Source organism: Podarcis muralis, chromosome 2 (assembly GCF_964188315.1).
Source record: "Podarcis muralis chromosome 2, rPodMur119.hap1.1, whole genome shotgun sequence".
NCBI classification, from domain to species: domain Eukaryota; kingdom Metazoa; phylum Chordata; class Lepidosauria; order Squamata; family Lacertidae; genus Podarcis; species Podarcis muralis.
Genome location: NC_135656.1, coordinates 119303343 through 119327031, shown reverse-complemented (window position 1 = coordinate 119327031; position 23689 = coordinate 119303343). Strand labels below are relative to the sequence as shown.

Genomic DNA, 23689 nt, shown 5'->3' with positions numbered 1-23689 from the left:
CAGCAGCAGGAGGCCCCATTAGCTAAAGTGGTGCTTCAGGTTAAGAACAGTTTCTGGTTAAGAACGGACCTCTGGAACGAATTAAGTTCTTAACCCGAGGTACCACTGTACTTTTCCCCTTGTATGAATTCTCTGATGGGAACTGAAACCTTCTTTGCAGATGAAGTCCTTTCCATAATCCAAGCATTTATGTATACGGTCTCTCTCCATTGTGAATTCTTTGATGATCAGTGAGACGTCTCTTCTGTGGCAATGTAAAGGCCACACCTTCTTAAGTATTTACATAAATGATCCTTTGTGTGAATCCTTTTGAGAAGTGAGTTGTATCTTCTTTCTGAACCCCATTCTATATTCAAACATTAATATGGTATCGCCCTTTGTGAATCCATTGATGACAACAAAAACGTGTACGTCTCCTGAAGCTCTTTCCAAACATTTTTTTTTTATAGTTTCTTACCTATGTGAATTCTTTGGTGATTACGGATACTTTTCTTGCAGCTGAAGTTCCTTCCACATTCTAAGCATTTATACAGCTTCTCCCCTGTGTGAATTCTTTTATGTTTCGTAAGGTGAGATTTGTCTCTGAACCCCTTTCCACACACCAAGCATTCATATGGTTTCTCCCCGGTGTGAATTGTTTGATGGAAGAGAAGGCTAGAACCGTCTTTGAAGCCCTTTCCACACTCAGAACATTTATATGGCTTCTCCCCTGTGTGAATTCTTTCATGAGAACTAAGGTGTGCCTTCCCACCGAAGCTCTTTCCGCATTGGAAGCATTTGTATGGCTTCTCCCCAGTGTGAATTCGTAGGTGGGAGGTGAGACTTTGCTTCAAGATGAAGCTCTTCCCACATTCCATGCACTTATAGGGTAAGTCCTGTGTGTGAATTCTTCCATGGGAAGTGAGCCTGTGTTTGGAAATAAAGCTGCTCCCACATTCCAAGCATTTATATGGTTTCTCCCCAGTGTGGATTCTCTGATGATTAGTAAGATGTACCTTCCGAGTGAAGCTCTTTCCACACTCCAAACATTTATGTGGCTTTTCCCCTGTATGAACTCTCTGATGGGAAGAAAGGCTAGAACTGTGACGGAAGCTCTTTCCACATTCCAAGCATTCAAACGGTTTCTCCCCTGTATGAATTCTCTGATGGGAAGAAAGCTCACCACTGCGAGGGAAGCTCTTTCCACATTCCAAGCACGTATAGGGTTTCTCCCCTGTGTGAGTTCTCTGATGCAAAGTGAGACTTGTCTTATGGGTGAAGCTTTTCCCACAATTCAAGCATTTATATGGTTTCTCCCCTGTGTGAGTTCTCTGATGAAAAGTGAGGCTTGCCTTATGCATGAAGCTCTTTTCACATTCTAAGCATTTATATGGTTTCTCTCCTGTGTGAATTCTTTGATGGTAAGTGACGCTCTTTTTGCAGCTGAAGCCCTTTCCACACTCCAGGCATTTATATGGTTTCTCCCCAATGTGAATTCTCTGATGGGAAGTGAGCTTGGAGTTCTGTGTGAAACCTTTTCCACATTCCAGGCACTTATAAGACTTCTCCCCTGTGTGAACCATTTGGTGATTAGTAAGATATATCTTCCGAGTGAAGCTTTTTCCACATTCCATACACTGATACGGTTTCTCCCCTGTGTGAATTATTTGATGATAACTGAGTCCATGCTTGCAACTAATGCTCTTTCCACATTCTAAGCATTTATATGGTTTCGCTCCACTATGAATTCCACGATGGAAAATGAGTGTGGAGTTTCTCGTGAAGCTCTTTCCACACTCAAAGCATTTATATGGTTTCTCCCCTTTGCAGTTTTGGCGATGTGCTTTATATTTTCTTTTAGAACCGAAACTTTTCCAATAATCCCGACACTTCTTTTTGTTTCTTATATCTGTTTTTCCTTTGACTGCAATTTCATTGTAGTTACTACCCTGAGAGGCTGGGGGTGTATTCCTTCCCATCTTCTCTGCTTCACTTTTCCTTCTCTGCTTTTCATTCTTTGTGCATCTTTCCAGTGACTCTTTTCCAACTCGTTTTCCTTTATTATTGGTTTTCGATTTGTCACCTGCAATGAAGAGGGAAATAGCTAAAAGCCTGTGGACAGAAGCCTCAAATCACTGAATACAATCACTGAACAAATCCATCTGGTACGCAGGCTGAGACCCTCCCTGCCCACAGACTGTCTGGCCAGAGTGGTGCATGCTCTGGTTATCTCCCACTTAGACTACTGCAATGCACTGTATGTGGGGCTACCTTTGAAGGTGACTGGGAAACTGCAATTAATCCAGAATGCGGCAGCTAGACTGGTGACTGGGGGTGGCCGCCAAGGCTGGTCCTGAAAGATCTTCATTGACTCCAGTATGTTTCCAGTAAGTGTTGGTGCTGACCTTTAAAGCCCTAAACGGCCTCAGCCCAGTATACCTGAAGGAGCGTCTTCACCCCCATCGTTCTACCCAGACACTGAGGTCCAGCGCCGAGGGCCTTCTGGTGGTTCCCTCACTGCAAGAAGCCAAATTACAGGGAACCAGGCAGAGGGCCTTCTCAGTAGTGGCTCCCAACCTGTAGAACGCTCTCCCACCAGATGTCAAAGAGAAAAACAACTACCAGACTTTTAGACGACATCTGAAGGCAGCCCTGTTTAGGGAAGCTTTTAATATTTAACAGACTACTGTATTTTAATATTGTATTGGAAGCTGCCCAGAATGGCTGGGAAAACCTAGCCAGATGGGCGGGGTATAAATAATAAATTATTATTATTATTATTATTATTATTATTATTATTATTATTATTATTACAACTTCAATGCTTGTGATAACGGGAAAGCTGGAAGGACTTGGATGGGAGGCAGATTTTAACTGCCCCTGTTGACTGGTGTTAACTGACAACTGGAGTGCTATGGATTTGGGCCATAGAGATGTATGTCCAGCTCCTAGAGAGAGGTGAATCTCATTGGATGGTCTTCAGCCAATCACACTCTCTCGGTCTAATCAACTTTCCCCCATCTTATAGGTTTGCAAGGCCTATACAAGCATTAATTCCCCCCTTTAGATTTTTATTAAATGCAGTGTTAGGATATAAAAGTTTTTAATCAAGAAAAATAAGTAAATACTCCAAGATTGGAAGATGGAGACTTCAAGTGCTGGAATAGAGGAAATGTGCAGAAAATATTAGATATATTGAGAAAGATCAGGAGTGGGGGGCCCTTTTTAGTTACTGGCCAAACTTTTTTCTCCATAAGGGGGGGTATTATTATTATTTCAGTCAAACCAAATCTGCTCTGTCTCTTATGCCAGTCAGCTCTCTGCCCCAACAGAAAATGGGTAGTTCTGCCTCCCTAAAAACTCTGAAACTTACATTTCGAAAGGTCTGCTCAGTTCAAAGCAGTCAGGTCACTGTTCAGAAGGGAACAACGGAAGGATGCAAATTCAGAGAGAATACATTAGATAACTGTCAGTTCAAAGTACAGTGGTGCCTCGCAAGACGAAATTAATCCGTTCCGCGAGTCTCTTCGTCTTGCAGTTTTTTCGTCTTGCGAAGCACGGCTATTAGCGGCTTAGCGGCTATTAATGGCTTAGCGGCTATTAACGGCTTAATGGCTTTAAGAAAAAGGAAACAAACTCGCAAGAACTCCCAAGACGTTTCGTCTTGCGAAGCAAGCCCATAGGGAAATTCGTCTTGCGGAACGACTCAAAAAACGGAAAACTCTTTCGTCTAGCGAGTTTTTCATCTTGCGAGGCATTCGTCTTGCGGGGCACCACTGTAAACTGCAGAGGGCTTCAGGGCCTGGAGAAGGAGGAGAACGTCTCTAACCACCAGAATGAACCAGAGATCAATCTGGGAAAGGACATGTCCGTGGGGACGATCAAGTCAGCGATCGTTCCAGGCTGCAACCTTTTGTCGGGGACCGTGCTGAGAAGGGGCTGCAATGAGGAGGAATGGTGGGAGCCTCTCCCTCCCCCTGACCCCAAATCTTCCCAGGAACAGGAGGACAGTGTAGATTTGGAACAGTGGTTTGCAGAGGGGCATAGTTCAGAAGGCCGAAGCTGGGAAATACTGGATGGGGCACAGCTAGGAGAAGAAACACTGGGAGAGAGAGGGTTAACAAATTCACAGTCGTTGGACCTGAAGGAGCGTCTCCACCCCCACCGTTCTGCCCAGACACTGAGGTCCAGCGGTACCTATTTATCTACTTTCACTTTGAAGTGCTTTCGAACTGCTAGGTTGGCAGGAGCAGGGACAGAACAATGGGAGCTCACCCCGTCACGGGGATTCGAACCGCAACCTTCTGATCGGCAAGCCCTAGGCTCTGTGGTTTAACCCACAGTGCCACCCGCATCCCTTATAAGTACAGAATTTCAAAATGGGCATTATGATCCAACAGGGAACCTTACCCAGAGAGGCCACAATGCCTCTATTTTCCTCCATGACTTCCTTGTGCAGAGCTCTCTGGTCAGGATCCAACACAGCCCACTCTTCTTCTGTGAAATGTACAGCCACATCCTCAAAGGACACTGGACCCTAAAAGGAAAAAGGAAACACCTCCTTGCATATAATATACAGATGAGCGGGGTATAAGTAATAATAAATTATTATTATTATTATTATTATTATTATTATTATTGATTACTGACCGGCACATTCCTGTGACACTGCCCCTCCCCGGCAACACCTCTCCCCTGTTAGAATTCCTGCTCCATGGTTGCAGTCATGGGATTGTTGTCTATCACATGACGGTGTATATTTTGACTCCACAGAGTGTGAAGTGACAAAAACAGGATGTTTGTGTTACTGTGTTCCGTGAAGTGGGACTATTGTCCTTTGTTCCTTTTTCTCTTTGCTGTCTGATGCTAGAGAGAGAGGGAGCCATGTTGCAGTGCTCCGTGTGTGTTTTATATGCAAATAAAGTAGATTAGCCAAAATGCTGAGTTGCTGAGGTCTGTTACGCAAGCTGCGAACACTCTGCGGATCCCTAAGTGTGCCAATGTCTGTTGGCATTGGTCGCTGTGATGTTCAGGCTTAAGAAAGCTTATGAAGCTCCCGAATGAACAACCAGGAGGGAGAGAACATGCCAGTCGGGCATGTGTCTCTACCAGGGTCCTACCCGAGTGTAGGGCGAGCTCCTGACATCCCCAACCCTAATTCATACCGACCTTGAGTGTTTTTGCCCTGCTGGAATATGACCTTGAACTCTGCTCTCACCCACCCCTGGAAGGTTGCTCAGATAAGAATGTGGCCCTCAGCCTGAACCAGTTTCCCCACCCATGTCCCACCTGATCCGATTCCACAGCGGCTCCTTCTCCGCCGCCACAAAGAGGAAATGAATGAGGACGTCTTGGCCGCTTCATTCCCTCGCCTGAAGGAGACAAACAAACGTGCCAGAGAGCCATTAGGACATCCTCACCTCTGAAATGCATGCCTAACTTAGAAAAAATCCTAGCTTCATATATGGTGGTCTTGTAGTAAGGTTAAAGCTTACTGGGAAATGATATATAATGAATTGAAAAGGTTGTTTAAAATAACCTTTGTAAAAAACCCGAAAAGCTTTTCTTTTGGGAGTTATAGGGACAGAACTACCTAAAATATACAGAAATTTATTCATGTATGCGACTATAGCAGCAAGAATGTTGCTCGCCCAAAAATGGAAAGAACTTCTAAAATACAGCAAAACAAAACACCCCTGTCCTCCGTCCCCACCTCTCCTAAGTTTTCGGAGACCTGGCTTGTATTTTCTTAACTACTGGAGGAAATGTTGGTACTTGGATGGTAATGAATGAACAAGGTACATATCAGGTCCGGGGAGAAAACAAGAAAGGAATTTTTGCCTAGAAAGTTAATAGAAGAGGCAACTTTGAAGACCTTCTCAACTCCACCAGGTTCACAAATTGGGCAGCTTGAAATGTTATTAATCCTGCCATGCAAAAAAGTGTGTCCCCTGGAGAGCTAAGGTCTGCAAATGGTTTTTCTTAGAGCAGCGGTAAGGGTGATAAAATATTTCCAGGGAAAAAATGTATTTTTTTATAATGGGCACCAATATGAATAAGACACTTGTGTGATTGAATGAAAACCCCATCACTTAAAGTAGAAAGAAATTCCCTCTTGAATAGTAGTAATAATAATAATAATAATAATAATAATAATAATAATAATAATAATAATTTATTATTTGTACCCCACCCATCTGGCTGGGTTTCCCCAGCCACTCTGGGCGGCTTCCATAGAAACCAAAAATACACTAAAATATCACACATTAAAAACTTCCCTGAACAGGGCTGCCTTAAGATGTCTTCTGAATGTCAGGTAGTTGTTTATCGCTTTGACATCTGATGGGAGGGTGTTCCACAGAGTGTGCGCCACTACCGAGAAGGCCCTCTGCCTGGTTCCCTGTAGCTTTGCTTCTCGCAATGAAGGAACCGCCAGAAGGCCCTCAGACCTGGACCTCAGCGTCCAGGCAGAACGATGGGGGTGGAGACGCTCCTTCAGATATACTGGACCAAGGCCGTTTAGGGCTTTAAAGTTCAACACCAGCACTTTGAATTGTGCTCGGAAACGTACTGGGAGCCAATGTAGGTCTTTCAAGACCGTTGTTATGTGGTGTCGGCGGCCGCTCCCAGTCACCAGTCTAGCTGCCGCATTCTGGATTAGTTGTAGTTTCCGAGTCACCTTCAAAGGTAGCCCCACGTAGAGTGCATTGCAGTAGTCTTGAAACATCAGATTCACTCTAGTGGGAAAGAAATTAGGCCAAGTCTCAGTATTAAGACCAGGGCTTTTTTTTCAGTTGGACCTAAACAGAACTCAGTTCCGGCACCTCTCAGTGAGGCTACAGGGAACCAGGCAGAGGGCCTTCTCGGTAGTGGCACCCTCCCATCAGATGTCAAGGAAATAAACAACGATCTGATTTTTAGAAGACATCTGAAGGCAGCCCTGTTTATGGAAGTTTTTAATGGTTGATCTTTTAACATGTTTAATATTCTGTTGGGCGCTGCCCAGAATGGCTAGTGAATAAATTATTATTATTATTATTATTATTATTATTATTATTATTATTATTATTATTATTATTATTATTGGAGGTGTTCACGGTGAGTTCTGATGCCTATTTTTCTAGAAAAATAGCACTGATAGACTATCAGAATGTCAGTGGAATTTCCTCAGTACATTTGAGAAGAAGTTGGTTCCAGTTCTTTACCTCCAAATAGCAACTACTTCCACAGAAGTTCAATTCACAACATGGAGAGAGACCAAATTGAGATACATCGCACTGATCCTCACCCAATTGCTTCTGTCTGGGGTCTGATGGAGTCGTCTCTGTCGCAGGGGAATCACCTCCCATTTCAGCAAACAGACCCTTTACCTGAAACAACAGCAAGAAGGACAGAAGACATTAAATGGGGAGAAATGACACAGCTGAAAACCTTGGTGTTTTCTAAATAAATTTGGACAGGGAGTACAGAATTTTGCACCCACAGTCTGACCTGCTTGGGACCATGTAACAACGCTTAACCTTTTTAAAAAGTTAATATTGTTTTATTTCTGCTTTACATTTTAAAATATTTATTTAAACAACCTTAAAATATCAATGACTTCCCTTCTTCTTTCCATGGTTCATTTTGCATAACATAAATCCCTGCATATTTTACACAAACTAAACCATTCAGTATTCCATTATTACTTCCATCAAAGCTTATTTACACTTTTGAATTTATCTTAATGCTGCCAACGTTTTCAAGTCTACACAATTTCCCTCTATATATTCAATAAACATTTTCCAATCTTCTCTAAACGTATGTTCGTCTTGTTCTCTTATTCTATATGTTAAGTCCGCAAGCTGCGCATATTCCATCAGCTTAAGTTGCCATTCTTCTTTGGTTGGGACCTCGCTCGTTTTCCATTTTTTGTTTTATTGATTCTAAATGCTGTATTAACCTGTCAATCATATAGTATGAAATTTACTAAAATTGTGATGTTCAGCTATCAGCTTACCTTTTTCGTGGCTGATTTGCTACCAGTGTTATGTAGATTGCAATTGTGTTACTGATGTTCTGCTAATTATTTTACATAATGTTTTTCCGTTATGTTTTGCTATGTTACTGTTATTTATTGTTTGCAAGCCGCTTTGAGACTCATTTGAATGAAAAGTGACATGGAAATATAATAAATCAAACTAAATCAAATCAAAATCAGGGCCAGTCTACTAGGGAATACAGTGGTGCCTCGCAAGACGAAATTAATCCGTTCTGCGAGTCTCTTCGTCTTGCAGTTTTTTCGTCTTGCGAAGCACGGCTCTTAGCGGCTTAGCGGCTATTAACAGCTTAGCGGCTTTAAGAAAAAGGAAACAAACTCGCAAGAACTCGCAAGACGCTTGCGAAGCAAGCCCACAGGGAAATTCGTCTTGCGGAATGACTCAAAAACCGGAAAACTCTTTCGTCTTGCACGCTTTTCGTCTTGCGAGGCATACGTCTTGCAAGGTATCACTGTAATTGGAAGAAACAAGATTTACCAACTATCAAAGAATGGCAGATGAAGATGATGGACTATATGGAACTTGCCAAATTGACCGGAAGACTCTGAGACCAGAGAGAAGAGATAGTGGAAGAAGATTGGAAGAAGTTTAAAGAATATTTGAAAAACTATGTGAATATTTAAATCTTAGAATAGCTTTGGAAGTAGATATAGGCTGTAGGGTTAGAAGTAGAAGGTAGTGTATTTTAAAATAGTATTATTTGTAAGTGATAAAATGTGAAGATTTTTATGGTAAAAGTAGGTGTGATAAAAAATGGTTAAAAATTATGATATATGAAACTGCTAAAGATGAGGTAAAATGAAAATCATATAGGGGGGACTTGGGGAAGCTCACCTAACAATATTTAGGAAAAATAAGGAGAATACAAGAATTTGTATTGTTTGTATTTCTGTTTGTATTGTTTATTTGTGCTATAAAATAAATAAAAAATTTTGGGGGGAAAACACAAAAGCAAAAAACCAGGGCCAGTCAAAGCAGTGCCTTCCAGATGTTCAACGCCAGCTGCCTTCAGCCAATGCTCAGAGATGATGGATTTACTCCAACAACTTCTGGGGGCTCCTGTTTGTTAGGTTTAATGTAGATTAAACATTCTCACCTGCTGCTCTGCCTGCTTCTTCTCCTCCGCCTGACTCAGGAGGAAACCTTCGGCCAGGGCCACCGCCTGGGAACTGGTCTCCGCTCCGCATTCCCTGACCCAGTTCTCCATCTCCGGGGGGAGGACAGCCAGGAACTGCTCCAGGATCACCAGGTCCAGGATCTGAGCCTTGGTGTGTCTCTCTGGCTCCAGCCACTCGCGGCAAAGATGGTGGAGTCGGCTGCAAACCTCCCGTGGTCCCTTGGCCTCCTGGTATTGGAAATGCCTAAACTGTTGGTAGTGCACATCTGAGCTGTGGGTGTTCTCCCTCAATGTCTTGTGTCTGCTTCCAACCCAAATTTCCCCAGTGCTCCCAGTCATGATGCGGTCAGGCTGTCTTCCTGCTTCGAGGGCGGCAGAGTCTTGCTCTTCCATCTCTTATCTGCAGAAAAACATTCTCTGATGAAAACAATTTTTTCATTTTGATTGCTCATACAGTGGATGCTCGGGTTGCGAACGTCATCCGTGCGGGATGCACGTTCACAACCCGCAGCGGCGCGTCTGTCCATGCGCGGGTTGTGATTCTGCGCATGCGCAAAGCACAATTTAGTGCTTATGCGCATGCGCGAATCCCAAAAGTAACCTGTTCCAGTACTTCCAGGTTTCGGCGGGTCTGTAACCTGAAAAAACGCAACCTGAAGCGTCTGTAACCCGAGGTATGACTGTACTGTGAATCATGTAATACACAACATTTCTTCCCCTCATTTGAGATCCGGTATACCGCTTCTGCATATGGAGGCTCTATTGCTCGCACAGCCATTCATGTTCCTATCACACTGCCCGTTTGCGGGACCCCTGCCCCAAAATCTAACTACCTGGACCAAGACTGCATCTTGGTCTACCTTAGGTTATGGACTCTCCTTTCTTGGTGGTTTGTAAGCAGAGATTGGAGGGACATCTGTCATGGATGCTTCAGCTGAGATTCTTGCACTGAGGGGGGGTTGGACTAGATGACCCTCGGGTCCCTTCCAGCTCTAAGATTCTATTATCTATCGAGTGCATCCTCTTCCTTTCTGCATCCATACACAGACTCATCAACCAGAGAGAAACATACCACATCCCTGCCTAGATTCCTCCCATTGCTATATTCAGGGATCACTGACAAGGACTGTTTTCATCTACGCTAGCGACCAAAATTGTGGAAACCATTTGGAAAAAGTGTATTTCTGAGGTCTGATGGCTCATAACACCACTTTTATTTTGAGTAATAGCATAAAATTATATAGCAATGGAAAGATAATATAATGAAGAATGCAATGGAACAAAGTTTGTTCAGTTATCTGTATTCTATCAAAAGTTATAGCCAAATGACCAGAAAAAGGAAACACAAGTTGCTTAAGTTGATATGCAGTAGCTTTCATTCATTTGAATGAAGCCAACAAGCACGAGTGTTTAGAGAGCCAATCGGGTGTTATGAGCAAATACACTTTTCCCAAAAGGTTTCCACAATTTTGGCCACGAGTATATGCTTTTTTAATGCTCAGCTTTAATTCTGTAAGCTATCAATCTGCAGAGGCTGCAGTGGATCTCCAACTGTGCCCCACTTCTGACACTCAATGGCTGTGGGGCAGGATGCCAGCCCAATCATTTTCTACCAGCTCGAGGCTGGCATAGCCCAAAGCACACTTTTGCCTCTCTGCCCCTTCTAGCATGAGGAGTAAAGGGTAAAGGGACCCCTGACCATTAGGTCCAGTTGTGGCCGACTCTGGGGTTGCGGCGCTCATCTCGCTTGACTGGCTGAGGGAGCCGGCGTACAGCTTCTGGGTCATGTGGCCAGCATGACTAAGCCGCTTCTGGCGAACCAGAGCAGTGCACGGAAATGCTGTTTACCTTCCCGCCGGAGCGGTACCTATTTATCTACTTGCACTTTGACGTGCTTTCGAACTGCTAGGTTGGCAGGAGCAGGGACTGAGCAACGGGAGCTCACCCCGTGACAGGGATTCGAACCGCCGACCTTCTGATCGGTTTAACCCACAGAGCCACCCACGTCCCTAGCATGAGGAACAAGGCTGCAAATGTGGTAGTGGCAACCCCACTGCTCCTTTCTAACTCAGCCAGGTCCAATTGCCTCACTCTTGTTCATTATTCACTTTCATTTTATTTATTTTTAAAAAATTATTTGTTTTTTCAGATTAAAATTTTACAGTCACATATCCAACATACAACATCAAAAAACAAGATTCCAAGGAATCTCTTGGACTTCCCTCCTCCCCTTTGTGGGTCCTATTGTTAATCATTTCCTCCTGCACCTTTTGTGATAATCCAAAACCTTCTACCTCTCCATCTTTTTCACTTGGGTTCTTGCATAATCGACTCCTCGGACGAAAAGGCTGCCAATTTTTAGCAGAGCAGTGTTTTGAAGATCCCCTCACATCCGAATGCGCACATGCGCTACAAAGCCAGGAAGCCCACCTGGCAAACAGGGAATTGAGAACCATCAGCGTGGATAGCAAAGTTGGGGAGAGCGTGGTGATGATAACACCAAGGATGCAGGTTCGATCCCCATATGGGAGAGCTGCATTAAACGGGGTTGGACTAGATGCTCCTCAGAGGTCCCTTCCGACTCTACAATTCTGTGATTGTATGACAATCTGCTCTCATTGAGCAACTTTGCCCCACAGGCCTGGGAGAGCAAGAGACTCTAAATATCAGGGTTCCAGCCCCCACGGTGCACAAAAAGATTCCTGCATTGCAAGGGGTTGGACCAGATGAATCATCCTCAGGGTCCCTTCTAACACTGCAATTTTGTGGTGGTATCTTAGATCGGGGACCTCTTTCGCCTATACAGATGGGGAAGAGAGAAATGAACAAGTGCATAAACATGTGCATAAACTATTATAAAGGGACACGGGTGGCGCTGTGGGTTAAATCACAGAGCCTAGGACTTGCCGATCAGAAGGTCGGAGGTTCGAATCCATCGCTCATCCATCGATGGGATGAGCTCCCGTTGCTCAGTCCCTGCTCCTGCCAACCTAGCAATTCGAAAGCACATCAAAGTGCAAGTAGATAAATAGGTACCACTCTGGCAGGAAGGTAAACGACGTTTCCGTGCGCTGCTCTGGTTCACCAGAAGCGGCTTAGTCATGCTGGCCACATGACCCGGAAGCTGTATGCCGGCTCCCTCGGTCAGTGAAGCGAGATGAGCGCCGCAACCCCAGAGTCGGCCACGACTGGACCTAATGGTCAGGGGTCCCTTTACCTTTTTAAACAATAATAACAAGAGATATGTCACCTGCAGGTAAGGAGAAGCCCAAACTCCCATCCTCAGCGCATGTTTGCTCCTTAATCATAATAATAATTTTATTGCTTATACCCTGGCCCATCTGGCTGGGTTTCCCCAGTCACTCAGGGCAGGTTCCAGCAAAATAAAATACGGGTCAGTTGCATATTTCTGCATTAAAGGGGGCTGGACTAGATGATCCTCAGGGTCCCTTCCAACTCTATGACAATCTGCTCCCACTGATCAACTCCACCTCGCAGACCCACTTTAAGCCCCAGCCTCCCCAAATAGCTCAGCCGAGAGAGCAATAGACTCTTCATCTCAGGGTCGTGGGTTCGAGTCTCACATGGGAAAATATTGGACAGGGGGTTGGACAAGATGACCCGGGGGTGCCCCTTGCAATTTTACGATTCTGTGATTCTATCTTAGATAATAGAAAATGGGGAACGGAGACACGAACCACCCCTCTCCCTATTTGTTTCTCCGGATCTGTGTCTCTCATGCGACGCCTCCTCCTTTCCACCAAACGCACCAAAAGATGTTGCAAAATCTCACCGGGTTGCAGGAGGAGCCGCAGATGCAGCGCGTGGTCGGGAAACGCAGAGGCTCCTTCCTCTGCAAAGCGGGGAGCCGCTTCTGCTCTGGAGGAAGCCCCCCTCCCTTCCTCCCACCCCAAATTTCCTTCTTCTCTAGGAATCCGGTTCTTTTTTAACCCTTGCAGGGCCTAAGCACCAGCATTGCCGCTCTGTGCCAAAGAGGAAACGTGCGCCATGCGCGCACACAGATGGGAATCTGGGCATCTTTTCTTGGGGGCGGGGAGACTCGCCTCCACTTCGGGTTCCCAAGCGAACGTGGCCAGGGGGGAGGAATCAGTTGAAAATAACTTTGAAGGGGGGGGGAGGAAGTCTAGTGGTTAGAGCAGCCCTTTCCCATCACTGCGCAAGGCGATTCTCCTGCCACACGTGCCAATGCCCTATGCGGCCTAGGGCCCACGTACCTATGGGACCACCTCTCCTGGTAAGGTCCACAAATGACAACATTTTGGAGGTCTCAAGTTGCAAGGTGGTTAGATTGGTCTCAACTAAGGCCAGGGCCTTCTCAGTACTGGCCCCGACTTGGTGGAACGCTCCAAAACAAACAAGATGAACTTTAACAGGGAGAAATGTAAAGTATGGCACTTGGGCAAAAAAAATGAGAGGCACAGATACAAGATGGGGGACACCTGGCTTGAGAGCAGTACATGTGAAAAGGATCTAGGAGTTTTGGTTGACCACAAACTTGACATGAGCCAACAGTGTGACGCGGCAGCTAAAAAAGCCAATGCAATTCTGGGCTGCATCAATAGGAGTATAGCATCTAGATCAAGGGAAGTAATAGTGCCACTGTATTCTGCTCTGGTCAGACCTCACCTGGAGTACTGTGTCCAGTTCTGGGCACCACAGTTCAAGAAGGACACTGACAAACTGGAACGTGTCCAGAGGAGGGCAACCAAAATGGTCAAAGGCCTGGAAACGATGCCTTATGAGGAATGGCTAAGGGAGCTGGGCATGTTTAGCCTGGAGAAGAGGAGGTTAAGGGGTGATATGATAGCCATGTACAAATATATAAAAGGATGTCACATAGAGGAGGGAGAAAGGATGTTTTCTGCTGCTCCAGAGAAGCGGACACGGAGCAATGGATCCAAACTACAAGAAAGAAGATTCCACCTAAACATTAGGAAGAACTTCCTGACAGTAAGAGCTGTTTGACAGTGGAATTTGCTGCCAAGGAGTGTGGTGGAGTCTCCTTCTTTGGAGGTCTTTAAGCAGAGGCTTGACAACCAGATGTCAGGAGTGCTCTGATGGTGTTTCCTGCTTGGCAGGGGGTTGGACTCGATGGCCCTTGTGGTCTCTTCCAACTCTATGATTCTATGATTCTGTCACAAGAGACCAGGGCCCTGCAGGACTTGACATCTTTCCACAGGGCCTGCAAGACAGAGCTGTTCCGCCTGGCCTTTGGTGTGGGCTCAGTCTGACCCTTATGTTTCCCTCCTCTTATGGTCTTGATCTATCGGCTACTTTTAAAATGAGGCTGCATTTTAAATGGTATTTTACAATTTAACCTGTATTTTACCTGTATTTTAACTTTCCTATGACGTTTTTACTGTAATTTTACAGGTGTTAGCTGCCCTGAGCCCGGCTCTGGCCGGGGAGGGCGGGATATAAATAAAATTTATTATTACTATTATTAATGCGCCCCTGAGCAAGAGTGCTGCTTGTCTCTTTTCTTGGCGAGGGGACAGAGGGAGCAAGGAATTTAATAGAATCAAAGAAATGTAGAGATGGAAGGGACCCCAAGGGTCATCTAGTCCAGCCCCCTGCAATGCAAGAGTTAAAGGTAGAAAAAGTGTTAAAGGGGCAAGGAGTAGCGGTGGGGGAGAGAAGAGGGGCAGGAAATTTTTCCAAGCTGCCCCCTTTGAGAATCCAACGACTCCTCTGCGATTTTGGAAAGGATGGATCTTGCCCAGTGCTGACTGGACTTGAACCCGACACCCTCTTCGTACAAAGGGAGATGCTTGGTTAACTGGGCTAAGGTCCTTTCTGTAGCGAGGCAACTGGCCTTGTAATGGCTGTGGCTGAAGCCTAAGGGGACTGGGAAGGGGGCAAGCTCGCCTTTCACTGGCAGTCAAAACCAGGGTGTTTAAACCAGCGTATATAAAAACACAATAAAACGTCAAACGTTAAGAAGCTTCCCAATCTGCCTTCAAATGTCTTCTAAAAGTTGTGTCGTTTTTTATCTCCTTGACATCTGGTGGGAGGGAGTTCCACAGTGTGGGTGCTACCACCGAGAAGGCCCTCTGCTTGGTTCCATGTAACTTCACTTCTCACAGTGAGGGAACCCCCAGAAGACCCTCAGTGTCTGGGCTGAGCGATGGGCGTGGAGACGCTCCTTCAGGTATACTGAACCAAGGCCAGTATTTTATCAGGTTATTCAATACATGAAAACATTTTGCCTGCTTCTGAAAGGCCACAGATAGCTAAAAGGACAAAGGCCCGGTTAGATTTATGTATCAATAAAAATATTGCAAGGCCACTTCCTAGAACTACAACTCCCATCAGCCTCAGCAAGCATGGCCAGTGGCCAAGGCGATGGGAGTTGTAGTTCAGCAACCGCTGGAGGGTCCCAAAGGTCGCCCACCTCCTTGTGAGCATCTGAGGCAATCCCCTAAAAGGGAAAAAAACCACTGATCCTGCTATTCTAGAGGCTTGGGAAAAGGTGGGGAAACCCTCAGCTAGAGGACTTCGTTATCTCTGCTTCCGAAAGCACGTCTGCAACCCGCGTCTGCGCACGTGCGGGTTGCAATTCGGCGCTTCTGCGCATGTGCAAAGTGCAATTTAGCTCTTCTGCACATGCGCCAAAACCCGGAAGTAACCCGTTTCGGTAATTCCGGATTCAGTGCGGTGTGCAACCCAAAATCGCACAACCCGAAGCATCTGTAACCCGAGGTATGACGGTCAAGAGAGCCGTGGACCCAAAAAGGTCGAAAACCTCTGGGGTAGATAATTTGCACTGAGGAAAACTATTTAACAAATTACGTGTAAATACTGAGATCAGTTACAGGCATTAGGCAGTAAGCTTGTTCAATGTCTTGGCAGATTTCTCTGGAGATTGTCATGAGTCCACAGCGGTTTGGGTCCTTCAGAATCAAGGTAACTGGAGACGACAGTGTCTTTCGGATATGTTTTATTTACACATATATGGAGGCTGAATATAAGACGGAGAGGACTCACAGCATTCACACAAATCTTGCTCTCTTGTTCCGAGTCTGGGGAGAGGCATAGATTCACAGCATTGGAATCAACACAGAGAGCAAGTCATGCTTTCCCCCCTCCCAACTCCATCAGAAGGAAAGGCAGAACGGACACCAAGTCATTGCACTTTACCTTACCTGCATATATTGTTCCTTTTATTTCTCATTGCTGTTGATTTCTTTGATGCTTTCATCTTTCAAAAACTAAAATGCCCCCACTGGTCTTCTGCTAATGTATTTACAGTGGTACCTTGGTTTAAGAACAGCTTAGTTTATGAACAACTTGGATTAAGAACACTGCAAACCCAGAAGTAAGGGACGTGGGTGGTGCTGTGGGTTAAACCACAGGGCCTAGGGCTTGCCGACCAGAAGGTTGGCAGTTCGAATCCCCGCGACGGGGTGAGCTCCTGTTGCTCAGTCCCTGCTCCTGCCAACCTAGCAGTTTGAAAGCACATCAAAGTGCAAGTAGATAAATAGGCGGGAAGGTAAACGGCGTTTCCATGCGCTGCTCTGGTTCGCCAGAAGCAGCTTAGTCATGCTGGTCACATGAGCTGGAAGCTGTACCCCAGCTCCCTCGGCCAATAAAGCGAGATGAGTGCCGCAACCCCAGAGTCGTCCGCGACTGGACCTAATAGTCAGGGGTCCCTATAACTTTCCCTTTAAACCTGGAAGTAGGTGTTTTGGTTTGTGAACTTTGCCTTGGAAGCAGAACATGTTCTGCTTCCTGTTGAGTGTGTTCCGTTTGTAAATTGAGTCCCCCATTGCCATGGGAAAACACACCTTGGTTTAAGAACACTTTGGTGTAAGAACAGACTTCCGGAAAATATTAAGTTCATAAACCAAGGTACCAGTGTAATATAAATATATCCAAGTGGATTTTTAGACTCTTGGATCCTGCCTGGTCTCCAACATCTTGCCTACTGGGACAAATATATTGTTTCGCCCCTGTGTGAATTCTTTGATGTCAGGTAAGGTTAGTACTGTACCTGATGCTCTGATCATCTTTGAATAATTAATTAATGATAACAACAGAAGTTTCTGCCTTTTTGGAAGCTCCTCCCAACTTCTAAGCACTGCATTGGCTCCCAGTACGTTTCCGAGCACAATTCAAAGTGTTGGTGCTGACCTTTAAAGCCCTAAACGGCCTCGGTCCTGTATATACCTCCATTGTTCAGCCCGGACACTGAGGTCCAGCTCCGAGAGCCTTCTGGTGGCTCCCTCCCTGCGAGAAGTGAGGTTACAGGGAACCAGGTAGTGGTGCCCGCCCTGTGGAACGCCCTCCCATCTGATGTCAAGGAAATAAGCAGCTATTTTATCTTTAAAAGACATCTGAAGGCAGCCCTGTTCAGGGAAGTTTTTAATATTTAATGCTGTATTGTTTTTAACACGCGATTGGGAGCCGCCCAGAGTGGCTGGGGAAACTCAGCCAGATGGGCGGGGTATAAATAAATTGTTGTTGTTGTTGTAGTTATTTACGATTACTCCACAAATTTTCCTGCATATGCCCTGTCTACATGCAATCCAAGCATTTATTTGGGTTTTTCTTGTGGAAAGAAAGCTAGGAACTGCTCCTAAAGCTCCTTTAATATTCCACGTCTTTATATGGGTTCTCCACTGTATGGATTTTTTGGTGGGAATAAAGGCTGGAGATCTGAAGAAAGCTGCTCCCATACGCTGCCCATCGATGTGTGAGTTCTTTGGTGAACATTGCGATGGGAACTCTGAGCGAAGCCCTTTCCACACTCCAGGCACTTATAGGGTTTCTCTCCCGTATGAACTCGTTGGTGTGTCGTGAGAGCTGACTTCTCAATGAAGCTTTTTCCGCACTCAGAACATTTATAGTGTTTCTCTCCTGTATGAATTCTTTGATGTTTTCTAAGACAGTTCTTCTGAGTGTACCTTTTCCCGCATTCCAAACATACATGTGGTTTCTCCTGGATGTGCATTTTTCGATGATTAATGAGATCTGCCTCCTGACTGAGACACTTTCCACATTCCAAGCATTTATATTTTGTCTCTGCAGTGTGCGATTTCTGGTGATAAATTAGACTAGTACTTTGGCTGAAGTACTTTCCACACTCTAAACATTTATATGGCTTCTCCCCTGTGTGAATTCTCTGATGGTAAGTGAGATGGGAGCTCTGACTGAATCTCTTTCCGCACTGCAAACATTTATACGGTTTCTCCCCGGTGTGGATTCTTTGATGGGAAGTGAGGTTTTTCTTCAAAGCGAAGCTCTGTCCACATTGTGAGCATTTATGTGGTTTCTCACCAGAGTGAACTGTTCGATGGTGCATGAGAGTTATTTTGTGAGTGAAGCTTTTTTCACATTCCAAACACTGATAGGGTTTCTCCCCAGAGTGGATTCTTTTATGAGAAGCAAGACTTGTCTTGTGCCTTAAGATCTTTCCACACTCCAAGCACTGATAGGGTTTCTCCCTATTGTGAATTCTTTGATGGTACATGAGAATTATCTTCCAGCCAAAGCTCATTCCACACTCACTGCATTTATATGGTTTCTCTGCGCTGTGGATTCCTTGTGCTGAAACAGAAGAAATGGGAAAATGTGTGGGGTTCTTTCTTTTTTAAAAAACATTTTTATTGCTCAATTTCCGCATAACAAATTATCAAACCATATAATCACCTACATAATCCCACACACACACACAGCTCCTCTCCCTGGTTTCGCTGCACATTATTTTCTCTCCATATTATAAAATTGTATATATCCTTACATATCTGTCCATCATGTTATCAACAATAAATTTGTGTATGTTTATTCAAAACCTGCCAAGGAGTCCAGTTCATTTTGTTGTGCTTTTAAATAATTTGTGTAAAGTTCCCATTCCTCCTTAAAGTCACAGTTGTCCTTGTCTCGCAGTTTGTATGTCAATTTAGCCAGTTCTGCATAGTTCATCAATTTCTCTTGCCACTGTTCTTTTGTCAAGGTTTCCTCATTCTTCCATCCTTGTGCTATCAAGACGCTTGCCGCTGTTGTAGCATACATAAACAAGTTCCTTATTTTCCTTGACAGGTCTCGTCCTAAAATCCCTAACAAAAATGCTTCTGTTTTTTTTTTACAAATGTCATTTTAAACATTTTCTTCAATTCATTATGTATCATTTCCCAATTTTTAAAAAATTTCTTTACATTCCCACCACATATGATAAAAAGTCCCTTCTTTTTCTTTACATTTCCAGCAAATGTTAGAGCCGGTTTTCTACATTTTTGCTACCTGTACTGGTGTTATATACCATCTATACATCATTTTCATATAATTTTCTTTCAGAAGGGAACAATTTGTAAATTGGAAAATGTGTGGGGTTCTTACTGGCTAATACCCTTTTATGTGGTACCGTCCAGATGTTATTAGACTTTTCCATCAGCTCCAGCTGGAACGGACAGCTGTCAGGGATGATGAAGGTGGAATCCTGCAACCTCTGGAGGGAACCACATTGGCTACCCCAGCCGTAAAAAGGTGCCCCCCCCCCAAAAAAAACATATTACACTAAGCTGCCACCAGCCCTTCCTTTCACCTCATCTTTGGAATTAATATAAACAAAGAGGGAAACTTCAGTTGTGAAGCATTTCAGACATGAAAATGGAGCTTAGCCATGCTGTATTAGCACATGAGGAAAAGTTTTAGCCAGGAAATTCAGATTTAGAACCAATTCGGAAGCCATTAGGTGAGAAGAATAATGGAAGCTGGTTCTGAAAGAGAGAGCACTGTTGCATTCCTAGGAAGGCAAAGGCCTCTCATTTTTATGGAAATCAGTGAACCCCAGCCTCTTTTGTGAGGTGGATTATTATTTGGCCCATTCATGAAATTCACTCAATTTCTTATGACGTGTACCAGGAAGTACCAGGAAGCCTAAATGAAGAAGACAAGACATTATATTTATATGCAACAGTAGCCCCAAGGCTATTGATTGCGAAAAATTGGAAAAGTGGTATTATACTGACAAAAATAGAGTGGCTTGCCAAATTATTGGAGTACTACAATGTATCCAAACAATGGGAGAAATTGGAAGGATCTCAAAAGAGAGGATAGACAGGGACTGGAAGGTGTTTAAAGGATACTTGCAAAACCATATTGAAAAATCAGAACTCCTATTAGAATAAACAAGTTCCGTTTTAAATACTGAAATACTAAATAAGATGGATAACAATGTGTAATAGAAAAAAGAAGCATGAAATTAGGTTAAAGGTGTGTGAAAGAAAGTAATCGAAGTGGAAAGAAATTGCAATCGAATAGATTGGAAGTCTAACACAAAGGTGGGGTGAGGGGTGGTGGATGGTGATGAGAAAAGGAATTATTTGTGGGATTGAGTGTAGGTATGCTTGAACATTTTAAGGATTGTATAAAATGTATGTTTGAATGCTTGTATATCTGCAATATGTGTGTATTAATGCTGAATTATTTGAACAATAAAAACTTTAAAAAGAAAAAAAGAAGAAAAGCAAAAATGAAGAATGACAAAAAAACCTCCAAAAAACCCAAAACAATTTCTGATGACATGAACCCATCTCTTTGGCCTTCTGGAAAATGACATCGTTCCACCTCCCTCACAACTCTGAAACTTACATTCCCCAAATAACCTGACCAGATAAGACCAACCAAGCCACAGTTGTGAAGGGCAGATTTAGAGAATGCATACTCAGAGAAAATGCAGGAGAGATTAATTTTCAAGATTAACAACAGGAATAAAAATCCTAGATGCTGCATGAGCAGCATGGCTGAGCTATGTCAGAATATTGGATTGCTCACATACAGAAATATTGAATTAAAAAAACAATATTATGATGCAACGGGATCTTACCGAGAGAGGCCATGATCCTCCAGTTATCCTCCATGACTTCCTTATGCAATACCCTCTGGTCAGGATCCAGCAGTGACCACTCCTCATCCGTGAAATGCACGGCCACATCCTCAAAGGATATGGGACCCTAAAAGAAAAGGGAAACATTTCCTCATGGATAGCATAGAGATGGTCTATTGGCGACATTCAAAAGGCCAGTTAAATTGAGGTGGCTCCTTATTATTCTCTGGAATTAAACCTTCTTGGGTGGCATTCGCAGCCTTCGCTGAGGGCAGCTTTTGATAGGAGCAAATCGATGGAAAGAGATTCACTCAGGACCAGGGAGGTGAGAGGGGAAAGTGGGGCCCAGCCTCTCCCCTCAAGTGATCCATCCCCCTACCTGGTCTGGTCTCACAGTTGCTACTCCTGCTGAACCACAAAGAGGAGATGGCCGAGGACATCTTGCCGCCATCATTCCATTGCCTGTCAGAGACAAAACCACTAGTTATGTCCCGCTTGGACTTCTGCAATGCGCTCTACGTGGGGCTACCTTTGAAGGTGACCCGGAAACTACAACTAATCCAGAGTGTGGCAGCTAGACTAGTGACTGGGAGCAGCTGCCGAGACCACATAACACCGGTCTTGAAAGCCCTACACTGGCTCCCAGTACGTTTCTGAGCACAATTCAAAGTGTTGGTGCTGACCTTTAAAGCCCTAAACGGCCTTGGTCCAGTATATCTGAAGGAGCGTCTCCACCCCCATCATTCTGCCCGGACACGGAGGTTCAGCTCTGAGGGCCTTCTGGCGGATCCCTCATTGCAAGAAGCCAAGTTACAGGGAACCAGGCAGAGGGCCTTCTCGGTAGTGGCATCCGCCCTGTGGAACACCCTCCCATCAGATGTCAAAGAGATAAACAACTACCTAACATTTAGAAGACATCTGAAGGCAGCCTTGTTCAGGGAAGCTTTTAATGTGTGACATTTTAATGTATTTTTAATCTTTGTTGGAAGCCGCCCAGAGTGACTTGGGAAACCCAGCCAGATGGGTGGGGTACAAATAATAAATTATTATTATTATTATTATTATTATTATTATTATTATTATTATTATTATTATCATTATTATCATCATCATCATCATCATCATCACATACTTGGGTGAGAAACTGATACTTAGAGAAAGTCTGAACTGCTGAGCAAGTTCGAGATCTGAGCATCTATTTGATAGTTCCAGTGTGTGAACACATAGCAACCCTTTGGGGCTTTTGATCACAAATCCATGTGCACAACATGCTGCAAATAAGGGTATTTTCAAGCCCTGGAGAAGGGTAGAGATTTGTCTCCCCGCAAAAGGTTAAAGAAGTTGATGCATGGGTAGGCAAACTAAGGTCTGCGGGCTGGATCAGGCCCAGTTGCCTTCTGGATCCGGTCCACAGACCGTCCGGGAATCGCTGCGATGATCGCCAGCGCGCATGTTCTTTCCCTCTCCCTCACACGGCAGCAGTGCCACTGCCTCCTCCCTCCCTCCTCCTGGCTTCTCACTGCCCTGCCTAGAGGAGGAAGGGGGTGGGCTTTGTTGGTGGCAGCAGCAGCAGGGCTCAAGCGGCCTCTCCGGAGCCCTTTCGCACGCCGCTCATCGCCCCGCTGCCGCCAGCCCCTGACACTCGCAAGACACAGGTAAGCAGCTACTGGGGTTTGTGGTGCTCTTGCATCATTTTGTTTTTCAAAATATAGTCCGCCCCCCCCCCCCAAGGTCTGAGGGACAGTGGACCGGCCTGCTGCAGAAAAAGTTTGCTGGGGGGGTGAAACCCCCCAAAAGGATGTTACTGTTTTTCTGTATGCCACAACAGCTGCAAGAATATTGCTAGCGAAGAATTGGAAGAAACAAGTTTTACTAATTATCGAAGAATGGCAGATGAAGATGATGGACTATATGGAACTTGCCGAACTGACCAGGAGACTCCGAGACCAGAGAGAAGAGACGGTGGAAGAAGACTGGAAGAAGTTTAAGGAATATTTGAAAAAATATGTTAATATTTAAATCTTAGACTAGATTTGGAAGTGGATATAGGCTGTAGGGTTAGAAGCAGAAGATAGTGTGTTTTGAAAGAGTATCATTTATAAGTGATAAAATGTGAAGTTTTTTATGGTTAAAGTAAGTGTGATTAAAAAAAGATGGTTGGAAATTATGATATATGTAAACAGCTAAAGTTGAAGTAAAGTGAAAATCAGATAGGTGGGACTAAACTAACAATGTTTAGAAAAATAAGGATAAGATAAGAATCTGTTTGTATTGTTTGTTTTTCTGTTTGTGTTCTTTATTTGTGTTATAAAATGGATAAAAAAAATTGGATAAATTTTTTTTTAAAGCTTGCTGACGCCTGAGTTGATGGCTTAGTTTCAGAATGAACAGAGGGAGACCATATTGAAACAGTACCCCTAAATCCTCACCCAGAGGCCTCTGCCTGATGACTGACAGATTCCTTTCTGCTCTGGAGAATTCGCTTCTCATTTCTGTTACCAAGTCCTTTACCTGAAACAGAAATATGCATTGAAGACATCGCGCGGAAACAGCAAATGCAAAAACCTCAGGGGTACTTGGCTATCTGTTTGGCGGACTTCCACAGAAAGTTGGTGAAGAAGCAGAGAATTCTGGGATCCCCTCACTCACACCCTGAGCCTCTTGGGATTATCTAGCTCAGAGGTAGCTGACATAAGGCTCTCCAAA

General features: G+C 44.4%; 1 protein-coding gene across 1 annotated transcript in view; it reads right to left on the bottom strand.

Annotated features, from left to right (window-relative positions):
* Nucleotides 1-23689, bottom strand: part of LOC114591092 (uncharacterized) — a 37922-nt gene extending 14233 nt beyond the window's left edge. Inside the window, exons 1-5 of the mRNA XM_077923430.1 lie at nt 23413-23689; nt 21363-21445; nt 20984-21110; nt 17842-18705; nt 458-1801 (exon numbers count right to left, since the gene is read on the bottom strand). Of these exons, the coding sequence (XP_077779556.1) occupies nt 458-1801; nt 17842-18705; nt 20984-21110; nt 21363-21445; nt 23413-23473 (2479 nt within the window). The 5' untranslated portion in view covers nt 23474-23689. The remainder of the gene's footprint in view (nt 1-457; nt 1802-17841; nt 18706-20983; nt 21111-21362; nt 21446-23412) is intronic.